A 22,381-nucleotide genomic window follows, 5' to 3' on the forward strand; every position below is an offset into this window, starting at 1 on the left:
TCTTTCTTTCTGCTTGCTTTGGGATTAGTTTGCTGGTCTTTTTCTAGTTCCTCCAGGTGCATAGTTAGGTCTTTGATTTTAGCTCCTTCTTTTTTAATATAGGCATTTAGGGCTATAAACACCACTCTCAGCACTGCCTTCACTGTATCCCGTATGTTTTGATATGGTTGTGTCCTGGTTTTCATTCTTCTCAAGATTTTTACTGATTTCTCTTGCAATTTTTACTTTAACCCACTGATTGTTTAAGAATGTGTTAAACTTCCACATATTTGTGAATTTTCCAGTTATACTCCCATTATTGATTTCCAGATTCATTCCATTTTGGTCAGAGATAGTGCTTTGCATAATTCCTATCTTTCAAATTTGTTGATACTTGTTTTGTAACCCAACATGTGGTCTATCTTGGAGAATAATCCATGGGCACTTGAGATGCATGTATACCCTGCTGTTTTGAGGTGCAATGTTCTGTAAATGTCTGTTGGGTCTAGTTCATTTATAATATTATCAGAGTTCTCTGTTTCCTTATTGATCCTCTGTGATGATATTGTATCTATTGATGGTGTGTTGAAACCTCCAATTATTATTGTAGAGATGTTTATTTTTCCCTTCAATTTTGCCAGTGTTTGCCTCATGTATTTTGGGGCACCATTGTTTGGTGCATAAATATTTATGATTATTATTTCTTTTTTGTAGGTTGCCCTTTTTGTTAATATATATTGTCCTTCTTTGTATCTTACAACAGTTTATAATTTAAAGTCTATTTTGTCCAATATTAATATAGCTACCCCAGCTCTTTTTTGATTACTGTTTGCATGGAATATCTTTTTCCAACCCTACACTTTCAATCTGTTTGTGTTTTGGGGTCTAAGATGGGTCTCTTGTAGATAGTATAGAGTTAGATCATACTTTTTTATGCATTCTCCCAATCTGTGTCTTTTGATGGGTGGAGGAGTTAATCCATTAACATTCAATGTTTTACTGTAAAGTAGTACTTACTTCATCATTTACTACATTTTTAAAAATGCAGTTTTATTTAGATATATCCACACATCAGACAATCCATCCATTTGTTTTTATATGTAAGATCTTATTCTTTTTTCTTCTTTTATCCGTTTAGTTATCCCTGCTGATAATCTTCATTTCTATAATCTACTCCAAACCTCTCTCTCCTGTCTTTTCCTTTCAGCCTGCAGAGCTCCTTGTATTTATTGTATGGCAGGTCTCTTGTTGACAAACTCTCTCAGTTTCTATTTATCCGTGAATATTTTAAACTGCCCCTCATTTTTGAAGGACATTTTTCTCAGATAAGAATTCTTGGCTGAAAAGTTTTTCTCTTTCAGTACCTTCAATATATCATGCCACTCCCTTCTCACCTTGATTTCTGATGAGAAATCAGCACTTAGTCTTATTGTGGTTCCCTTGTATGTGACAAATCACTTTTGTCTTGCTGCTTTCAGGATTTTCTCTTTATCTTTGTCATTTAATATTTTAAGTAGCATGTGTCTCAGCATAGGTCTATTAGGATTTATTCTGTTTGGAGTATATTGCACTTTTTGGACATGTATATTTATGTCTTTCTTAAGAGTGTGGAAATTTTCAGCCATTATGTCCTGAAATATTCTTTCTGCCCCTTTCCTTTTCCCTTCTGTTCTCCTTCTGGGACACCCATGATGCCTATGTTTGTGTATTTATGCTGTCATTCAAATCCCTGAGACCTTGCACATTTTTTTTTCCATTCTTTTCTCTGTTTTTCTGTCTGTAAGATTTAGATTGTTCTGTCTTCTAGTTCACTGTTTCTTTCTTCTGCCTATTCAGATCTGCTGTTTTATGCCTCCAGTGTATTTTTAATCTCTTCTATTGTGACTTTCACCTCCATAATTTCTGTTATGGTTCTTTTTTATACTTTGAAATTCTTCTTTATGCTCATCTAGTGTCTTCTTTATGTCCTTTATCTCTTTAGCCATATTTTCCTTCATGTTCTTGAATTGATTTAGGAGATTTGTTTGAGCATCTTTGATTGGTTATTCCAAATTCTGTGTCCCCTCCAAAGTTTTAGTTTGTTTCTTTGATTTGTCCATATCTTCCTGTTTCCTAGTATGGCTTGTAATTTTTTGCTGATGTCTAGACATCTGATATCTTGATGAGTTTTCTCTGAAGGTCAGTTTCTCTTTCTTGCATAGGGTTTTATTGTCGATTTTCTTTGAGTTAAGGCTTTTCTTTAATGCTTGGTTCAACTTATAGTAGATCTTTAGAGTTGCCCATGTTTGACTGATCAGATTATTTCAGTTCTTCTTCATCTGATTCTTTCTTTGGATATGTGGTACAATTTTTAAGATTTCAGTATTTGTGCAATTATGTTACCCCCAGGAGAAAGCTTCCTTTCCTCTTTTCCTTCTCCCAGAAACTTGATCTATTCTGTTTGTTTTTGTTTTGTCCCTATGTATATATTTACACTCTTTTGTTGCTTCTAGCTGCTTTTGCCTGGAGGAAAAATTCTGGTAGGAGGGTCATCCCAGGGAGTTTTTACAAGTCAGTATTTCTCAGCCAAAAGATCCCAGGAATTCACAGAGAGGGTGCAGACCAGCTCCAGAGAGCCCTAGGGTAATGGTCAGGAAGATATCAAAATGTCTTTTGACAGCTTCCTGAAGCTGCACTTTCCTGGCCTGCCCAGCAGGTGGCACTGTTCAGCATACTGTTCCCTGCAGCCCTAAGGAGGCACTGTGTCTTTAAACTTTCACCATCACTGCTTCTATGGGGGTGGGCTTTACACAATGGCTATGGCTGTCTTTGTCTGTGGTGGGTCTAGCAAGGGTTGAAACAGTACTTCAGAGCTGAGACCCAGCAATCTGAATTCCCTAATCAAAAGCTGTGATCAGTACTCATCTGTGCCCACCCCTGTTCTTGGGGAAGAGAATTTTTATGTCCCTTTCTGTGCACAGCAGCTAGCCAGGGGCTAGACACCAAGGTGGCCCACCTCAAAAGTGGTGGATGGGTGCTGGCAGCTGCCACAGAGTAAGCTACTCACAGTTCTTTACCGCAGTTTCTCAGCCTCTTTCTCCCCTATTCTCTGGATACTGTACAGTGTTCTTTTGGCCTCCAGAGCCCCAGAACAGTTGTTTCAGACAGTTCTTGCCAGTTTCCTAGCTGTTTTGGAGGAAAGAGTGAGTTCTGGAGCTTCCGAGTCTGCCATCTTCCCCAGATATTCCTCTCTGAATTATTTTTTATTACACATTAATTTTGCAGTCCTGGCAGCTAAATATATTATTCCAGCAGACAAGTTTAAATAAGGCAGCAAGTTGGGGAAAGGAAGAGTAGTTACTCATAGACTTAAACATTTGTCTATGCATTTGGCTGAGAATGCAGCCAAAGCTGATGACACTCTTGCTAGAGAATGCAGGCTCTTTTTTTTTTTTTTTTTTTTTTAACCCGTCTAACAAATCACGTGGATGAAAACTGGTAAAGAATTGTGTACCTGTATTTCTCAGCACCCATTTGTCATGTTAGATCACAGGCATCTTAGTTACAGAAGGAGAATATTTCCAGGTAACAAAGAATGTTTTCCATGTGGCATAACCATCTCTCATAGATGGCTCTGTTATCACAGAGGCTGTGAACCTACTGATTTCTTAGCACTCAGGAGAGTTGAGTGGGCGTCTTCAAGGAAAAAGCCTCACAGCCTAACTTCTGCCCAGCCTACTGTGTGTGGGCAGCCTAAGGGGAAAGGATTCTGGGAACAGTGACTTCAGGGTTTGGGTCACTGAATCTGGCCATTAATTTTTTAGTTTAGCATGTACCTCTCTCCCCACTCCACCAATAATAAAAACTCCAGGTTTTTATTATTCTCCCTGTGCCCCTGTTTTAGTTTCCTAAGCTGCTTAAGCCAGTACCATGAATTGGTCAGGTTAAATAATGGGAATGTATTCAATCACAGTTTTGCGGCTTGAAAAATGTCCAAATCAAGGCAATGCTTTTCTCCCCAAAGACTGTGGCATTCTGGGGCTGGCTGCCAGTGATCCTTCATTCCTCCATCACATGGCAAGGCCCATGATGGTGTCCCCTGGTCTCTTCCTTCTCTTCTGGTTACTGTTTCAGCTTCTTGCTTCCTGTAGCTTTTTCTCTGTCTGAGTTTCACTCCACATGTAAAGGACTCCAGTAATAGGATTAAGACCCATCCTCATTGAAGTGGACCACACCTTCTTAAACTGAAAGAATCTCATCAGAAGGTCCTACTTATGATGGGCCCACACCTACAGGAATGAAGTAAATTGAAGAACATGTTTTTCTGGGGTACACAGCTTCACATGACCACACGCCTTTTATATTTCTGATATTAAAGGGACTAATACCCTTTCTACCCTGAGAGTACTGGCTCTATTTAAACAATAATTTGTGTGTTGTTTTTTTTTTTAATCCAGAAATAAAGGTAAATTAGATGTTTCTCTAATGGAGCATTTCCATATCTGTGCTCAGAAAACCTTTTGTCTTGGTTTCCTGGCTGCTATGACAAATACCACACAATGGGTTGGCTTAACAACAGGAGTTTATTGGCTCATGGTTTCAGAGGCTAGAAGGCTTGCTTCCTCCATGAGTCGTTAGTGTTCTGTTGGGCAGCAATCTTTGGGGTTCCTTGGCTTTCCCATCACATGATGAAGTCCTCTCCTTTCTCTCCTGTGTTCTACCGACTTCCTGCTTCTGGTCTTCCCCATGGCTTTCTCTCTTATAAGGCCTCCAGTAATAGGATTAAGACCCATCCTAATTCAGCTGGCCACACCTTACCTAAAAATAACATCTTCAGAAGTCCTGCTTACATCCATACTTGCATTCTGAATCCTTCATATTTGATCATATTACCAAAGACAAGCTATGTCATCATATATTGTAAATAACACTTTTCCCCAAGACCTACCATAGAGTTTCTGGGATGTATTGTCTTCCAGTTGCAATAAAAATTGCTAAGTTGCATCAATTGAAGGGAAAAAAAAATGTCCTGCTTACAATGGGTTCACACTCACAGAAATGGGATTAAAATTAAGAACATGTTTTTCTTTTGGGGTACATAATTCAACCTACCACACAGGCTTTCCTTCCTGTCATTATCCAGGTTTCCATTTCAGAGCTGTAAGAGAGGCTGTTTGAGTTACAAAAGTACCTTCTGAAGCCGTAGACCCCCTACCTCAACCCTGAGGCATCAGAATTAGCTCCATCCACAGAGGAGAAAGCTCATTTATGGGCACTGAACACTCCCATTCCTCTTCTGTTTATTATTTTGGTAAATCTCAACTATTCATGCTCACTATGTTCATGAGAGGTTCTATGTCAGTTGCATCATTAGATAGTATTTAATGAACAGCCACCTGCTCATGGAGCTGTGCAGACAGCCATGGCCTTAAAGTCTGGGGACTTTACCTTCTAGGGCAGATCCCAGAGGACTATACAAGTGTGGCTTGACCATATGTAACTCCTTCTGGCTCAAACTACCCGGTTTGTCATTAGAGATAAAAGAACAAGCTAATGGACAGATGGTGGTATGTTGCAAATGGCCAGTGTCTTCCTTGTGAAACAGAAGTAATAATATCAACAGCTCTCATGTACTGAGTGTGTACTCTGTGCTAGTCACAGAACTAAGTGCATTATCTCATTTAATCCTTATAACAACCCCAAAATGTGGGAACTATTACTGGCCCCATTTTAAAGATGAATAAACTGAAGCTCGGAGAGGCTAATTTGCCCAGTCTCACAACTAATGATTAGTGGTAGGGCCAGAATACAAATTGCCTAATCTGTAAGTCACCAATTGAAGAATCACAGAGTTGAGAAATAAGATTTTAGGGTTGACTCTTTGCTTAGGGAAAGGAAAACCATCATGAGTAAGCCATCTTTGTCATCACATTCCTTAGGATTGCCAAAAAGTTAATAAATAAACCAGCCACCTTTTATGAGGCTGCTGAATTTGTCTACCTTGTGATTAGTATTTCTGATTTACGACATCAGTGGATACAAAATCCTGATTTTATCAACATACTCTGGGACTTAATGACAATAATTTCACCTTATTTTCATCTTTTTCCTCTTAGCTTTTGACTAGATATAGTGATCTATGGATCCTTCAGTTTTTCTGTTATAAATACTTTCCTGAAAAGTTGCTTATAAATTGAAATTTTGAAAATCAATCCCATTTTCAATGTATCCAGGTAAGTGATTTTGCTGTGCCCTCCACATCCAGCCACCTGCTGAGAGATGTTGACGCCTATGTACATCTGTCCCCATGCAAACCAGACTTCTGGATGGCTCAGAGACAGTGGGAGAGAATGAGGAAATCAGATGTTCCAAGGAGTTCTTGGTTATGTAAAAAGATGGTAATTTCTAGTCTAGACAAGGAAAGCACATTCATTTAGTGGAGTTGTATTTAACATTGTAGCATATTGGTTCCTACTTGGGGCAACTGGCTTATTCTCTCTGCCTCACTTCCCACATCTGCCAGCTCTGCAGGAGGTGCTGACAAGAATTAATTGGCTTTCCTGAGCCTTTGGGCTCAGCTTGCCTCCCAGTTCCAACAATCCCCACAGGACTCTGCTCTCACATAATTTACTGTCTAGAAGGATTTTTTGTTTTCAAGAGTTCTACCTGATAGTCTCCATATAATGTATATATATTTTCAAATTCATTAAGTTAGAACTTCAAAGATTTTTAAAATTTTTTTCAAATTCTATTTAAGAAGATGGGACATAGCCACGTTCAAAGTTTTAAGGTTATTAATTCTAAGAGGGTTCTAACACAGGACCATCTGCAGTGTGTGATTTACACAAATGACTTTTCCTTTTTCCTCTGCTTGGTGGCATTTATAGAATGACACAAAGGGGTTCTCCCAATTTCAGGCTGAGCTCACTGAGCAAGACAGAGTAGTAGGATAAGAAATTCAGGAGTAAGAGTTCTTCCCAATTTTTGATTTTATTTATTGTCTCTCAAATAATGTAGATGTAATCTAGGTCCTGCCCCTTCAATTATTACCATACATCTGCAAAGCCCTAATTCTCTGAGGCATCGCCTTAGGGAAAATTATACTGGTTCTGTTCTACAAGATGAGAAGAAGTAGTAAAGGAAATTGTGTTAGACTACAGTGGCAGTCAATTAGTACAAAGTCTTAGAAAGTTGAAAGAGGCCTCTGTGGTTGTCTCATCCAAATTCCCACAAAGTGTTGTTTCCTGTCCGTCATAGACAGACATTGGGCCTCTCTCTGCCTGAGTGTCCACCGTGATCAGAAACACTCTTGTTCCTAAGGTGCTGCTTTACTCCATTGTTGGGTAACTGAATTGTTAGATTGTTCTTTCACATAACAAATTAAAAAGATCTTTGTAACTTATATTAACTAGTCCTGGTTTATACTAAGTAGCTGCATGAATTAAGTGCAGTTCCTTACTAATTCATTCATTCGTTTACTTTTTTGTACTGGCTGCCTACTATACACAATATAGTATTCAAGACTTGAGCCTCAAACTCTAGGAGCTTACAGGTCCCTAGGAAATCCATGGGCATATGTACATTGTATGTCATGCATGCCACATGAGCAATATAATTAAATGCTATAGGGACGAGGAGAGAGAACAGTAGGAAAGGGTCAGGTACAGGCAGGTAAAGTTAGCATGGAAGAGGTGGCATTTAAAACTGCTTATCTTTTATGGTATGAGGTAAAAAGGCAGAGATTTGGGTGTGGAGATTGGAAAGACAAAGTGTTGGAGGAGGGATGGGTAGTTGAATTTAACCAGAGGTTAGAGTTTGAATTGGAAAATGGAAGGCAGGGCTAAGAATAGTTGGTCAAATGAGTGTGGGATTGTGAAGGGCCTTGTATGCCTGGAGTGGAGGATAAGTGAGAGGAGCAGTGGACCTGGGGCTCTGATGCCAGGTGAAGTTTGCATCATCTCAAGTACCAGGCTGCAGAATTTCAGCATTACCCAGAAAGGCAGGGGATTGCTGAGCAGGTGACAGTGTGTCTAGTATGGTAACTCTAGTGATACATTCATTGGAGGGCTAAACAACATGCCAGGGATCAGTGATAAGGATCAAGAGCCCTTTGATAACACCTGCAGTGGAAGCACTGAATGACACTTGAATGACAGCAACTGTGGTGCCCTGAAACCACCGACTGTGTGTTCCCAGGAGCGAATCCCCTTCCCCACTCCCTACATCCCCAGACTATTTATATCCAGGGGCAAACTTTTCCTTACTTTCTGATGGACAATTAATTATCAATGTCTGGAAGTGTTTCTCAATAACTGTGGCAGAGAATCCCAGGACCCAAATGTTGATAGTGAAATATCTCAGAATTCTTCTCCCTGCCACCAGTGAGGTCTGCATGGAGGTTGAGTCCATGTCATCATAGAAGCTTTAACAATTCTTTAGGATAAAAAGGGTACTTGCACACATGGTTTTAAATTGAATAGCTTTTCTTTGGTAGATATATGTACTTAGGCAATAAGGTCCATAATTACTGTTATTCTTCTTACTACTGATTTTTTTGTTTGTTTAATTTGAGAAGAGGGGCTTCCATATGGAAAGGAAGTATAATTAGAAGCTTAGCTGAAATATATGGATTTGACTGGCAGGTTGCTCACAAAATTAGGTCACTTGCAGGATGAGGTGAGTGTCATTAATAGTTCGGGGGAAATCTTCTCGTGAAATTCTGGTATTTGTGCTTAGTGCTTGTTTCAGTTTCCTAGGCTGCTTCAGCGAATACCATGAAATGGGTTGACTTTCTCTGAAGTCCAAATCAAGGCATCATCAAGGCTGTGTTTTCTTCACAAACACCTGTTGCCAGCGATCCTTGGCTCCTCTGCCACTTGGCAAGGCACATGGTGGCATCTCCTAGTCTCTCCCTTCTCTTCCAGATTTTGTTGATTTCAGCTTTGCTTCTGTGGCTTTCCCTCTCTCTGTATTCATTCCATTTATAAAGGACTCCAGTAACAGGATTAAGAATGAGGTGGATCACACGTTAACAGAAATAGCCTCATCAAAAGATCAAACTTACAAAGGTTTATACCCACAGGAATGGATTGGCTTTAAGAACATGTTTTTTTTCTGGGGTATGTACAGCTTCAAACCACCACAGTGCTGAACTTCATAATTTCTTCTATTTTGCAAATATTTCTTGAGTGACTACTATGTGCCAGGTCCTGTTCTAAGTGTTGGGTTATGTTAGTGAACAAAATAGTCAGATTCCTGCCCTCATGGAGGTCACCTAGCAAGGGAAGAGAAACAACAAAAAGATATTAAATAAGTAAATTATATAATATATTAGAAGGAGATAAATTATACAGTAGAAATAAAAAGTAGAGAAGAGTAGAAAAGAACAGGAGTGTCAGGGAGTGGGAAGGGGAAAGCATGTTGCAAATTTAGACAGGGTGGTCAGGGAAGACTTTATTGACAAGGTGACATTTGAGCAAAGACTTGGAGGGGAGGGAGTTAGATATGCAGATATCTGGGGAAACAGTGTTCCAAGAAAGGGGAACAGCAAGTACAAAGGTGCTGAGGCCGGAAAGTGCTGGAACAGTGAGAAGGCTTTGTGTTTTTCCATCCCCACAGACAAACAGTAGCTCATGCAACCAAGGAAAGGGCTCAGGAGAGATAAAATGTCTATTTGTCCTAATGCTGATTCAAATTCTTTGTCGTCTTTTTTTAATTTCACAAACTGGCATGAGGAGAGATTTCCTGGCTTCAAGAATGCTTGGATTTGAATTCTGGCTCTGCCAGTTACTGCCTTTATTATTTAATTATTTAGCCCCTTCCCATTCCTTAGTTTTCTCTTCTGTAAAATGAGGCTAATAATACTGCCAGTCTTGAAAGGATTGCTTTGATGATTAAGTGACTCAATATTAATAATAAAAAGCTTGGTACTATGAACAACAGTAAGCATTCATGTGTTAGCTGTTAATATTATTATATTACTGCTACTGCCTTTATTACTTTTATATGGGTTGGTGCCCTAGTTAGGAACATTCACTGGGTAAATCTTTAAGGGTTTTTATACTATGCATGATGTGTGGGTGTCAGTATGGGTGTGTGGGTGTGAGTGTGTGTTATGAGTGTGAGGCTTCATAATTGTTGTTAGAATTAGGTAAAATCCCACTGCTTAACACATACTGAGGTCTCCACAAATGTTAGTTTTTTTCCCCTCTGGCAGCATTTTCCTGCAAAGATAAATAGAAAATTTTCCTTTCCTGCTCACTATTAATGAACTTTTTGGCTGGTTTATTAGTAGAATGAAGGCCAGAGGTAAACATTCTATAGACTCAAACTTGGACATTTGTTGTGCCCTTAGCACCACCAGTAGAACTAAGAAATTCCCAGTGGGTCATTTTGGATACCGCTGGAAGCCAAAGAATGGGTAGTAGAGGTATTCAGATATCTGGCAAGAGAAAAGGAAACAAAATGAGGGGGAAACTGAGGAAATAAAGAAGTTTGTCATTAAGGTGATACCACTTTGGGATGGGGCCATTAGAAAAATAGGAGTCCCTTTCTCTGAAGGCCTCTAAAATGAGGATGGATGGTGTCAATCCAGGAGGGGGCAGGAGCCTGTGAATGCAAGGGCTGGACCAGAGGATCTCTTAAAGTCTTTCTCAGTTCTGGTAGAGTCTGCAAGCAGCTTCCCCTGTCCCCCAGTCTACTATCCTATTGTTGCATTTGAAACCTGAAGCAGCCAGACATTTCCACCTTGATGTAAGGAGCCATTAATACTACGAGATTTCCTTTTTAATAATACTGAGCGACAAGCCAACATCTGCTATGCTGTGAAGTAGTAGATGTTGAAAATCAAGTTTCTGGTTCTCTGGGATCTATCCCAGAGGCATGGCAGTTTGCATGGGCCTCTGTGGTCTGCCATCCAGAAAATACGATGTGCTATAGAATATCAGGGAGATAGGCAAATTATGCCATTGCTCTGGGGGAACTCGGAGGTCTTGAGGTGAAAAGGTGTCATGTCTTCACAAGGCATGTGGGGGTGGGGGTGGGGGAGGCAGGAGAGAGAACCAAAGCCAGGTGCCCACTCACTGTGTGCTGCTGTTTTGATTCATAGGTGTGGCAGATGTTCTGGGTGCCATGGATCAGACCTTTTCAACAACATCAAAAGACAGGGATGGAGCTTGTTACACGTCTCTGATTTCTGACATCTGTTACCCACCTCAGCAGGATTCTACATATTTCACGGGAATTCTTCAGAAGGAAAATGGTCACGTTACCAGTTCAGAGAGCCCTGAGCAGTTGAGTACCCCCGGACACTCCTTGCCAAGTGTGCCTATGACGGAACCTCGTGGCTTATTTAGTTCTGATTCTGGAATAGAGGTGACTCCTGCAGAGTCCACTGAAGTGAACAAGATCTTAGCAGACCCCCTGGACCAGATGAAAGCAGAAGCCTATAAATACATTGACTTAACCAGGCCAGAGGAGGTGAAACGTCAGGAGCAATGCCACCCCAAGTTGGAAGATAAAGACCTGGACTTGAACAACAAAGACACTGAAATCTCAGCAAAATCTGAAGGCGTCTGCGGACCTGCAGAACCAGCTCCTGTAGAGGGAAAGATCATGAAGGACCATTTATTTGAAGAGTCAACATTTGCGCCTTATATAGACGATCTCTCTGAAGAGCGGTATGGTGCCCCAGTGATCACAGCCCCTGTCAAGATCACATTGACTGAGATTGAACCATCTGCTGAAACTGTTACCCAGGAGAAGACCCCTGAGAAGCAAGATATCTGTCTGAAGCCAAGTCCTGACACAGTCCCCACTGTCACCGTCTCAGAGCCTGAAGACGACAGCCCAGGATCTGTCACTCCTCCATCTTCTGGAACAGGTAAGAGAACTGGAGTGTTCGGTCTTGGGAAAAAATAGCAGGTGGAAATCTGAATTCCTAAAGCACAGGTTAAGGAATGAAGATTTGCATTCAAAATACTTTACCATGTGACCCCCTTAAATATCATTTAGTTTAAGCAATTAACATACAAATTCTTCAGTCACAGGCTCATTGTATAAAGGTTGGGATCTGGGATTTTCCTTAAGGTCCTAACAGATTTGCTTTGGAAAATGTTTCTTTTTCAGTTGAGGGGATAGATAAGGATGACGACATTGAAAATATTAAAATACTTATGTGGCCCCACCATTCAGAGACTAGAGGGAGGTATTGCCAGCATCTAGGTTAGCTCCCCTCCCTAGACCTCATGGTCTTCTGGGGGGATCGTGGGGAAAGTACCCTGCTGTTCTCCCAGACCAGCCTGGCCACCTTGGGCACTTAACATTCCTGGACCCAGCTCTAGGTCTGTACAATGACTGCACAGTGACTTTTGGGGAAGGAGATGGATAGGGAGAGGAAAGCTAAGCAAAGGGGACTCCTGCCCTCTTCCTTCAACCTCATTTTTATGATTTTAGTTTATTCAAGTTCTGCATATAATTTTATTTTTTAAACAAAATGAGTTGGTTAGAATAAAAAATAGTTTGGGGTCCATTAGGCATTTCAATTTGAACATTCTCCTTCTCTGACTCAGGGCAGGATATTAAACCACACTTAGACACATTCTCTCAAACACTAAGGGGCCTCCTGCACCCTGTTTGAAGGGCTGGAGGGGCAGCAGGAGCTTCTCTGCCTCACGCAATCCCACTCCATCCCATGTGGGAGAAGTGGAAGCAGCAATGCTGCCCACTTTCTCTCAAGCTTCTGCATCTCTAACACTCTCGAATGCCTGTGAAGCTTCCAGACAAAGGGGTTGGTGGAAGGTACTTGAATCTCCCCCCTGCCTTGGTGGCTGAACTGTACCCAAAAGAGCATTCTTAGGGGAAAGAGCTTTCACTGAACTCTAAAAATGTGTCAAAAGCCTCAGGATGGGGGCTGATTGCTCTAAACCCTGATGCTGCTGTACAGTACCAGAACACATTTAATGCAAGTCTCTCCTATCCTGTTTCTCCAAAGATTTTAGGATTAAATCCTCCCCTTCCCCAACCTTACCTCAGACTCATTCAATTATGAAGCTCCAAGCATCTTGTGTGCCATGTGTGCCACGTCCCTGATTTTCAGATTTGTTCACTCACTCAAAAAACACTTTCCATACACTTTCTTTTAGATAGGTACTCTACTAGGTGCTGCTGATGCAGACATTTAAAAACAAGCAAACAAACAAACAAACAAAACACAGTCCCTGTCTTCCAATGGGAGAGATGACCAGGAAAACAGTCACACTCCATGTGATTTGTGTTCTGAGAGAGGGAACCAGAGAGTACTGAGCATCAGAGTCCAACAGCTACCTGGGTTTGGGGGATTGAGTCAAATCCTCCACAAAAGGCATGTTCAGGCCCCAATCCCGGGTCCTGTGGGTATGAACTCATTTGTAAATAGGACCTTTGAAGATATTAATTAAGGCGTGCCCAAACTGAATGAGGGTGGGCTTTCATCCAATATGGCAGAAATCCATATAAGCAAAGCAAATTGGACACAGAGAGAGAAGCAACAGGGAACAGCCAGAAGTTGGAAGTCAGTGGAACCCACAAGAAGAATGGGAAGACGCCACCTTGTGCATTGCCACATGACAGAAAAGCCAAGGACCAAGGATTGCCAGCAATATCAGCCAGCCCCAGAATGCCCCGGTCTTAAGGGAGAAAGCATCACCTTGATGACACTTCAATTTTGGACTTCCTCTAGCCTCCAAATCGTGAGCCAATAAATTCCTACTGTTTAAGCCAACACACTGCATGGTATTTGTTTTAGCTACTGGTAAATGATAGCACCAGGGTGAACTAAGACATAAGATGATTCTTAAAGGAGCAGGAGAAAACAGGCAGGTGAAGAGGAAGAGGAAGGATGGCTTTCCAGTCAGGGCATGGTGAACTATGGGCAAAATGTAAATTGAGATTTGGGTGGTGATGACAAATAAGGAAACTGAGGCTCCAAGTAGATTAGATGGGACATGTCCAGGTCTACAGTGTGAGTTAGGGACATATCTGAGTCACAAAGCTGCCTCATATTCTTTCTGTCACTATACCCTAAAACCCTTCTATTATTCCATGAAATAAAGATATTTGTTGCTTTGAAGAAAAAAGCTTTATTTTCAGCTGTGTTTTTATAGAGCCCCAGGACTGTCCAAGGGTAAGTCCAAAAGACTTTAGCCAGTCCTCAGGAAGAGTGAAAAGCTCCAATATATATAGGTTCTTGAACATGGCACATGCCTTAGGTAAATGTTAGAATTAAAAAGTTGATGACATGGGGTTCATTAATTACGAGGGAATTTCTTTTCTTTCAGTGGTGTCTTAGTTTGGAAAATACCACAAAATGGGTTGGCTTAAACAGCAAGTATTTACTGTCTCATGATTTTGAAGTCCAAAATCAAGGCATTATCAAGTCCATGCTTTCTCCCTGAAGTCTGTAGTGTTCTGGTGCTGGCTTGCCACAATCCTTGGGGTTCCTTGGTTTCCATCTCTGCCTCCATTACTTGGTGATGTCCTTGCTCTCCTCCTGGTCTGCTCTGATTTCTGGCTTTTTATAAGGCCTCCATTAATAGCTATTAGGAATCACTTGATTCAGTTTGGCTATATCTAAATAGGATCTTAGAAGATCCTATTCACAAGTGAGTTCACAACTCAAAAGATAATGCATCTTCAAACGGTCCTATTTCAAAAGAGTTCACACCCACATTAAGATTAAGATGAAGATGAGGAATATATCTTTTGTTGGGGTACATAATTCTACCACAAGTAGATATGGTCCTTTAGGATTCTAGGGCAACTTCAAGACTGGAAAAAGAGAGATCTAACTCATGATCTTGTGTTGCCCATTTAGCAGCATGGGGGTTTCGTCAATGATTTTCTCTGCCCTTGCCCCAAATGAACATTCTCAGCAAGGTTTATTCAAGAGAGAGAAAGTCCCCTGTACCATTTCACAGCCCTATTCCATGTTCTTCTCCTCTCTTTAACATATCCTACATCTTAACACCCAAGTCATTTGACAACAGATAAAATTAACAGGAGATATAGGAGGGAAGAGCTCATCATTGAGGCCTTCCTCTTGGCTCTTTTTATCCTGTGTGTTCACACTATTCCCCTTCCCATTTTCTTGTGAGTTTCTGGCATCACTTTCTGCTCTGCCCATAGACCTGGATGTTACGGGCTTTATTACATTTGTTGGGTCTTGGGTCACTCTGCCATTCCCAGTACCACCAGATAAGACAAAATCCCAGAGTTGCATATAATCCTACCTAGAAACTGAGGAAAAAGAAAGCATTCCAAGCAAAAGGAACTCAATTTATCATTGTTTAATAAATAAGGAAATCCTCAAGTCTGGAGAATAATAGAAGAGAAACCCTAATTTAGAACAGTTAAAGCCACAGACCCTGAAACTTAAGCAAGGAGTCCAATATATTTCCCTTAATTCCAATAGGTAGATCATTCCATTTTGTAACTGTCTCCAACTTCTTGTTAAATAACAGATCCTGAGGTGGAGAGGCAAAAATTCTCATGACTTAAATATTGGAAGTTTCTTCTCATCAAAGATCAGGCATGAATACAAGTGAAGCATTTCAGGAAAATGTAATAAATGCCCTGATGCACCAGAACATTGGCTCATCGGCACCACCGAGGGGCAACACCAAGGGGCATGTGATGGCGGTTCCTGGTTGTTCTTTGAGGAGCCAGCCTCAGACAGGACAGTCATCAGGAGGAGTTCCTCATTAGCCACCCAGCTTCCCTTAATAAGAAATAAGCAATAAAAAGTAAATTGATCTAAACTCTTTGAAAACTATTGTCAATAATTCCTTGCATTGATGATAATCTGTGATTCTCCTATTCATTTTGAAAATTTACCATTTTATTCAAAAACTTTTATCAAGTGACTCCTCAATGAATCAGACATATGTTGGGCACAAAAGAAACTGTAGTGAACAAGCCATCCAAGGTCTCTGACCTCAAGGAATGTACCTACCAGTCAGAGGATACAGACAATATAAAGGAAACACATGAGTAAACAATATAATTTCACAGAGGGTGAGTACCACAAAAAGTATAGATTGTTGCATGTGAGAGGGTTAGGGATGGACTCTCTGAGGAGGTGACATGTGATCTGAGATCTGAATAAGGAGAATGAGTCCACAATTCAAAGAGAGGGGCTAAAAGTGGTTCCAGGTACAGAGAAGACCACATGCGTGGGCCCTGAGGCTGTGATATTTGGGAACTGAAAGAAGGCCAGTGGAGCAAAGGAGCAAGGGAGAAGTGTGGCCTAGAACAGCTGGAGAGGTAGATGGGAACCAGCTCCTGCAGGGCTTCATAGGCTAAGAAAGAGGAGTCTGGACTTTGTTTCCAATATAATGGGAAACCACTGGAGGGTTTAAGTTGGGAAGAGACAACATTCATCCATCCATCCATTCATTTATTTAACAAATATTTGTTTACCATTTATTCATGCCTGGCATTTTTTCATCACAGCTGGGGACACAGTGTTGAATCACAACAAAATCCCTGCCCTCATGGAGCTTGCATTCTAGTTAGGAAGACATACACACAAATAAATAAACATAATATAATATAGTATCAAATCATTACAATGGTTGTGAAGAAAATTAGAACACAGAAGAGCTGGAAAGACAAAGACTGCCAAATGAATCTTTTCTATCTGAAGGTTGAGGGACTTCTTCCAGGAAATAGAATGTACTCTTGTTCAGGGTGGGAACAAAGAACAGGGGTCTCCAAGATGGAAGACAGGATGCACACACCCGAGCAGCTGCTCTAAGCCCTACTCCCCACAGCCAGAGTGCTACCCCCACCTGCCATGCCAGTGGGACTCCTGATTGCTCAGGACTGGGATGGGGATGGGAGTCACTGGCACCTGTACCGTCTGCAGAGCCTCCCACTAATGCAGCTCAGTGGTTAGGAAAGACATCTCCCAGCTGATGGCTTTGAGCAGAGACCTGAACCAGAAGCCAGGAGGACACCTAAATGACAGCATCACCTGCCCTTGGATAATGGCCTTGTGGCTTGATAAACTGGCCCATGTTCACCTTTCTTTTTATCCTAATTATATCATCATATTTAGCAGCAGCAGCAAACACAGCTCCCCAATGGGATGGTTTTAACTGTCTCAGTTTTTATATTCCCTATGATTATTTTAGCTGTCTATTTCTAGCTTTGCTGTGTCAGTGTTGACACATAATAGCCAATATCTTAGCTATGGATCCAGAGGGCTTTAAAAAGGGATATAAAACTTTTGTTTTATTCTAAAATTTCCCCCTGGTTCCTCCTAGTATTTTGATAAACATTTAGTTTCCATTAAGAATGAAGGACAATGTCTACAAGAGCCACTGAGTTCCTTTTGACTTGTAAGTATGGGTTATTTTTAATGTATCACTTTCATTTGCCCATGGTGAGACTTACCAGGTCCTTTCCTTCCATACCCCACAGCTGACTATCATCCTTTCTCTTGAGTAAATAAAGCAAGATCCTTTCATCTTCTTTGCTGAATGCTCTGAAAAAGTGGTGTTCACATGTTGGTATGGTTGTCGGCTAAAAAAAAAAATATTTCATGGGACATACACTAAAAATTATTCATTGCTTATCTGAAATTCACATTTAATGGGTGCATTGTATTTTTATTTGCTAAATCTGGAAACCCTAACTGGGGGTATATGTTAGTATCACGTGTGGAATTTTAAAATGCAGATGTCTGGGCCCCATTCAGATCTACTCCTACTAAATCAGAATTTCTTAACCACTCACCTGGTTAAGAACCAATGTTCTAAATATTTGAACTTCTCTCACATGAGCACTATTTACTGAGCACCTACTGTGTACCAATCACTGCACTAGGTGCTAGGGCTATGACACTGAACCAAAACATCTTAGCTGCCCCTTGTCCTCATGATGCTTTCAATTTAGGGTCAGGGAAAGTAGCAGAGGGTGAAAAGGCAGACTTCAATCAATTCATCACATAAACAAATATAAAGCTGTGCAGGGTGTCTTGGTTGTGCAGAATGAGAGGACACCAGCCCATCTCCTGAACAATGTGGCATCAGGCCAGCTGGCACACAGGTTGGCTTCCCTGCAGGGCCACTGGTGGCCCTCTGGGGCCATACCCCTGCCTGCCTCCCACATGGTCTCCCAGGAATGTTGCACAAATAGGAGTTTGATTGGTTCTAGTAGTTGAGTGGTTAGCCAAGGGCTTCCAGTATGAGAAAGTAGAAGGATGTGTGCTACAGGAAGGGAAGATACCTTCAAGATTAAAACTTCATCCCCTTTCCCATCAAACCAGCACATTCTTCCAACTTCCATGTTTCTGGGGATGGAATCCATATTTATTCTACCCACCCAAGTTCACCATTTCTGAGTGATGCTTGATATCCTTCCTTTACTCACCCACCACATGAATGAGCCCCCAAGTCTATGGTTTCTCTCTCTTCATTTTCTCTTGCGTTTCTCTCTCCTTTCCATTCCTACAGCCACCACCACTCATGAGGGCATCATAATTCCTCCCCTGGTCTATTGCAATATACTGTTCAGAGGGTCTTCCTCCTTCTACTTCTTTCTTTCATCCTAACCCTACCAGGACTCACCAGTGCCTACCTAATCAAGTACCAACTCTTAACCTAGTTTCCAAAGCCTTCTTGCCTTACTAGTCACATCACCCTGTATACCATCTCCCACAATACTCCAGTTAACTTTTGAATTTGCCATTCTTTGAACACACTCTTTCCTTTCCCACCCCCATATCTTTGCTCATGGAGTTCACTCTTCTACCTGCCTTTCATGGCTCTATTTGTATTTAAGACAAATTCGAATGTGAACTCCATTACCTCCTCTAAGTTTCTCTAGAACTCTGTACTACACAGATACACTTAACCTGTTCTGTCTTGTTTTTTTCTTATTCTCTGGGAATGACAGAAAATTGTGAGTCATGAGCATAGTGATAGTAAATGAGGCCTAGCGATGGTGGAAGTGGGTGAAAACGCCTTGAGATAGAATGTGCCTGAGAAGAAAGCCTGGGATAGGGCTCTGGTGAAGGCCAGTATTTAATGTCCGGGAAGGGAAAGAAGAGGAGTTCACAAAGGTGACTGAGAGCTAGGAGAGCTAGGAGGAAAATCTGAAGAAGATAGTGTTGCAGAAGCCAAAGGAGGAGAGGACAATGTGCCAAATGCTGTTGAGAAGACAAGTAAGGTGAGGACTCAAAAGTGACCTGGAAGTCATCAGTGAACTTAGTCAGGCAGTGAGGCTGGAATCCAGATTGAAATGATATGTTCAACTGATTTCCACTAGCTGCTATAACAGATAAATCCCAATTTCCTTGTGGCTTAACACAATTCAAGTTACTACTTGGTACAGTCCAATACAGATCTGGCACTTCTCCTAAAAGCGCTGATTCAGGGATGATGTCTCATCCTTATTTATTTCTTCTTCCTCTTTTTCTAAACAGTTTTATTGAGATATCCTTCATATACTATATAATTCATCCATTTAAATTTGATGGCTTTTAGTATGCTCACAGAGTTGTGTTTCTACTGCCACAGTCAGTATTAGAACATTTTCATCACCTCAAAAAGAAACCCTACACCTCTTTGCCATTAATCTCAACTTCCCCATCCCTCCACCCCAGCCCTAGGCAACAGCTAATTTACTTTCTGTATGTATAGGTTTGTCTATCCCAGACATTTCATATAAATGAGGTCATATAATATGTGGTCCTTTGGTCATTGGCTTCTTTCACTTAGCATAATGCATTCAAGGTCCATTCATGTTGTAGCATGTATTAGTACTTCATTCCTTTTTATGGATGAATTATAATCCAAGATGTGTATATACTGCATTTTCTTTATCCATTCACTAGCTGATAGACATTTTGGTTGTTTCCAATTTGGGAATATTATAAATAATGCTGCTTTGAACATTAATGTACAAGCTTTTGGATGGACATGGGTTTTCATTTCTCTTGAGTATGTGAATAGGAATGGAATTGCTGGGTCATATGCTAACTCTGTATTTAACCATTGAGGAAGTACCATAAAGTTTTCCAAAGCAGCTGCACAGTTTTATATTGCCACCAGCAGTGTATGTGGGTTCCAATTTCTACACATCCTTGTCAACACTGACTTATCTGTCTTTTTTATTTTAGCCATCCTGATAGGTATGAAGTAGGTTTGCTGTGTGTTTCACTGATGGCTAATGATGCTGAGCATCTTTTTGTGTGCTCATTGGCCATTTGTACATTTTCTTTGGAAAAGTGTCTATTAATATCCTTTGTCCATTTTTAGTTTGTTTCTTTTTCTCTTTGAGTTGTATTGTATTCTAGATACAAATCCCTTATGGGATTTGATTTGTAAAATTTCCTCCCATTATATTGGTTGTCTATTCATTTATTGATGGTACCCTTTGGAGTACAAAAGTATTTAATTTTGTTGAGTTCTAATTTATCTATTGTTCTTTGGTTGCCTGTGTCTTTTGGTATCATATCTAAGAAACCATTGTCCAATCCAAGGTCACAGAGATTCACTCTAGTTTTTCTTCTATAAGTTTTATAGTGTTAGCTCATACATTTAGGTCTTTGATCCATTTTGAATTAATTTTTGTATAGGGTATGAAGTAGAGGTCCATCTTCATTATTTTGCACATGGATATCCTGTTCTCTTTTCCTTTACTCTATTCTCCAAAATATAACTTGCCCCACCTCTGAACCTACCTACATTGTAAACAGATAATAGTGTGATAAAGTGGAAAGCCAAGTCATTTCTAGACATGCTGCTTTATTAGTCAGGGTCCTGGCAGGAAACAGGTGAAACAAGTGATACATTCAAAGGTTGTAACTGAAGAGCGTTAAAAGATGGGGCTATTTACAGATCTGTAAAGATGGTTAAGAGAACCAGCAAAGGATGGTAAAGCACTCAGGGACTGGCAACATTAGGGAGCCATTACAACTCCTAGACCTAAAGTAGCAAGGGGAAGGGATAGCATTCCTGGAACCTGCCAAGAGCAGGGTGTATAAATACCTCAACAAGTCTCTCCTCCCACTTCTTCAGTGCTTCCTATGGCCTGGAACCAGAAACCATAGGGCTAGTGGTCCCAGTTCCTGTAATACCGTCTATGGAGATCAGCCTGTCAGAGCACAGAGCAGGACAGAGAAAGAAGGGAATAGGTCCAAGGAACCAAAGGGAGGATAAACTAAAATAGTGGCCTTGGAAAAGTCACTTAAACTATTACCACTAGGATCTATGCTCTGTATGTAAAGTGCCTGACACTGAGCTCAACACAGTTAGCCGTGATGGTGCTGCTGCTAGTTCTCTGGAGATAAAGACTCTTTCTTAATTTACACCTGCCTCAACTCCTTATCTTCTTCCTCCGTGCCCTCTTTTACCATTCAGAAGTGTAGTTTTCACATCTTTATGGTGTTTGAAATCATATCAAAGAATTAGTTGCATGATTTATTAAGGAACTAACCTCTACAAAAAGTGGATTTGGTGTCATGCAATAATTCATTTTTATTTAATTCCTTTCATGTGAGAAATAATAAAGTGGTTGTTTTAAGTTACTAAAAACTAATACACAAAAACATAAATTAGATCCTACTGCTTCTCTGCTCCAGACCCTCCCATGGCATCTCATGTCACTCAGAACAAAAGCCCCACAAGATCCTACATGGTCTAACCCCCTCTTCCCCCAGGTTTCTGCCCTCCTCTTCTATCACTCTCCCCCTTGTTCACTTCACCTCAGACACAATGGCCTCCTTGCTATACGTAGAAATCATTACAGCTCCCACCTGCTGACCTTTGCATTATCTGTTCTCTCTTGGCATGCTCTCCTCTGGATAACTTCATGAGACCCCCGCCTCACCTCCAAGTCTTGAATATAGGTTAACTTCTCAATGAGGCCTGTCTTAATTTCCCTGTTTAAAATTGCAAATCATCCCCACTCTAGCCCATCACTTCTGATTCCCTTACCCAATGCTACTTTTATTCATGGTGCTAAACACATGCTGGCATACCATGTAATTTCCTCATTATTACATGTATTTCTTATGTATTGTATTCCTTCCCACTAGAATAACAAAACTAGGATTTCGTTGTGATTCATTCACTAAGATATCCCAAATGCCTAAAAGAGGGCCCAACACATGGTAGGTTCTCAATAAATAATAGATGAATAAATGATATGTGGATAAAGGATATATCAATTCTGCTTTATAGAGAAGTAAAAGTCTCTAAAAACTATAAGTCTAAAATGTGTTATCCACTGGAGTTCTCCCACAATCCTAAAGCAACAGATTACCCAGTCATAGATAGTCCACTCCTTCCCCTTCCCCCATTCTCCCAGTGACCTCCAGCATTGAAGAAATGACAAGTAGTTCTTGCTCACAAAAGGGCTGGAGACCACTGTCTAGAAT

The 22,381-nt window shown here is 40.7% G+C and overlaps 1 protein-coding gene across 1 annotated transcript in view; it reads left to right on the plus strand.

The window, feature by feature from the left end:
* The window catches only part of RTN1 (reticulon 1), a 255,401-nt gene that overhangs the window by 116,258 nt on the left and 116,762 nt on the right, over positions 1–22,381 (plus strand). Inside the window, exon 2 of the mRNA XM_037832602.1 lies at positions 11,066–11,839. Within this exon, the coding sequence (XP_037688530.1) occupies positions 11,066–11,839 (774 nt within the window). The remainder of the gene's footprint in view (positions 1–11,065; positions 11,840–22,381) is intronic.

The sequence above is a fragment of the Choloepus didactylus genome, chromosome 4 (assembly GCF_015220235.1).
Source record: "Choloepus didactylus isolate mChoDid1 chromosome 4, mChoDid1.pri, whole genome shotgun sequence".
NCBI lineage: Eukaryota > Metazoa > Chordata > Mammalia > Pilosa > Megalonychidae > Choloepus > Choloepus didactylus.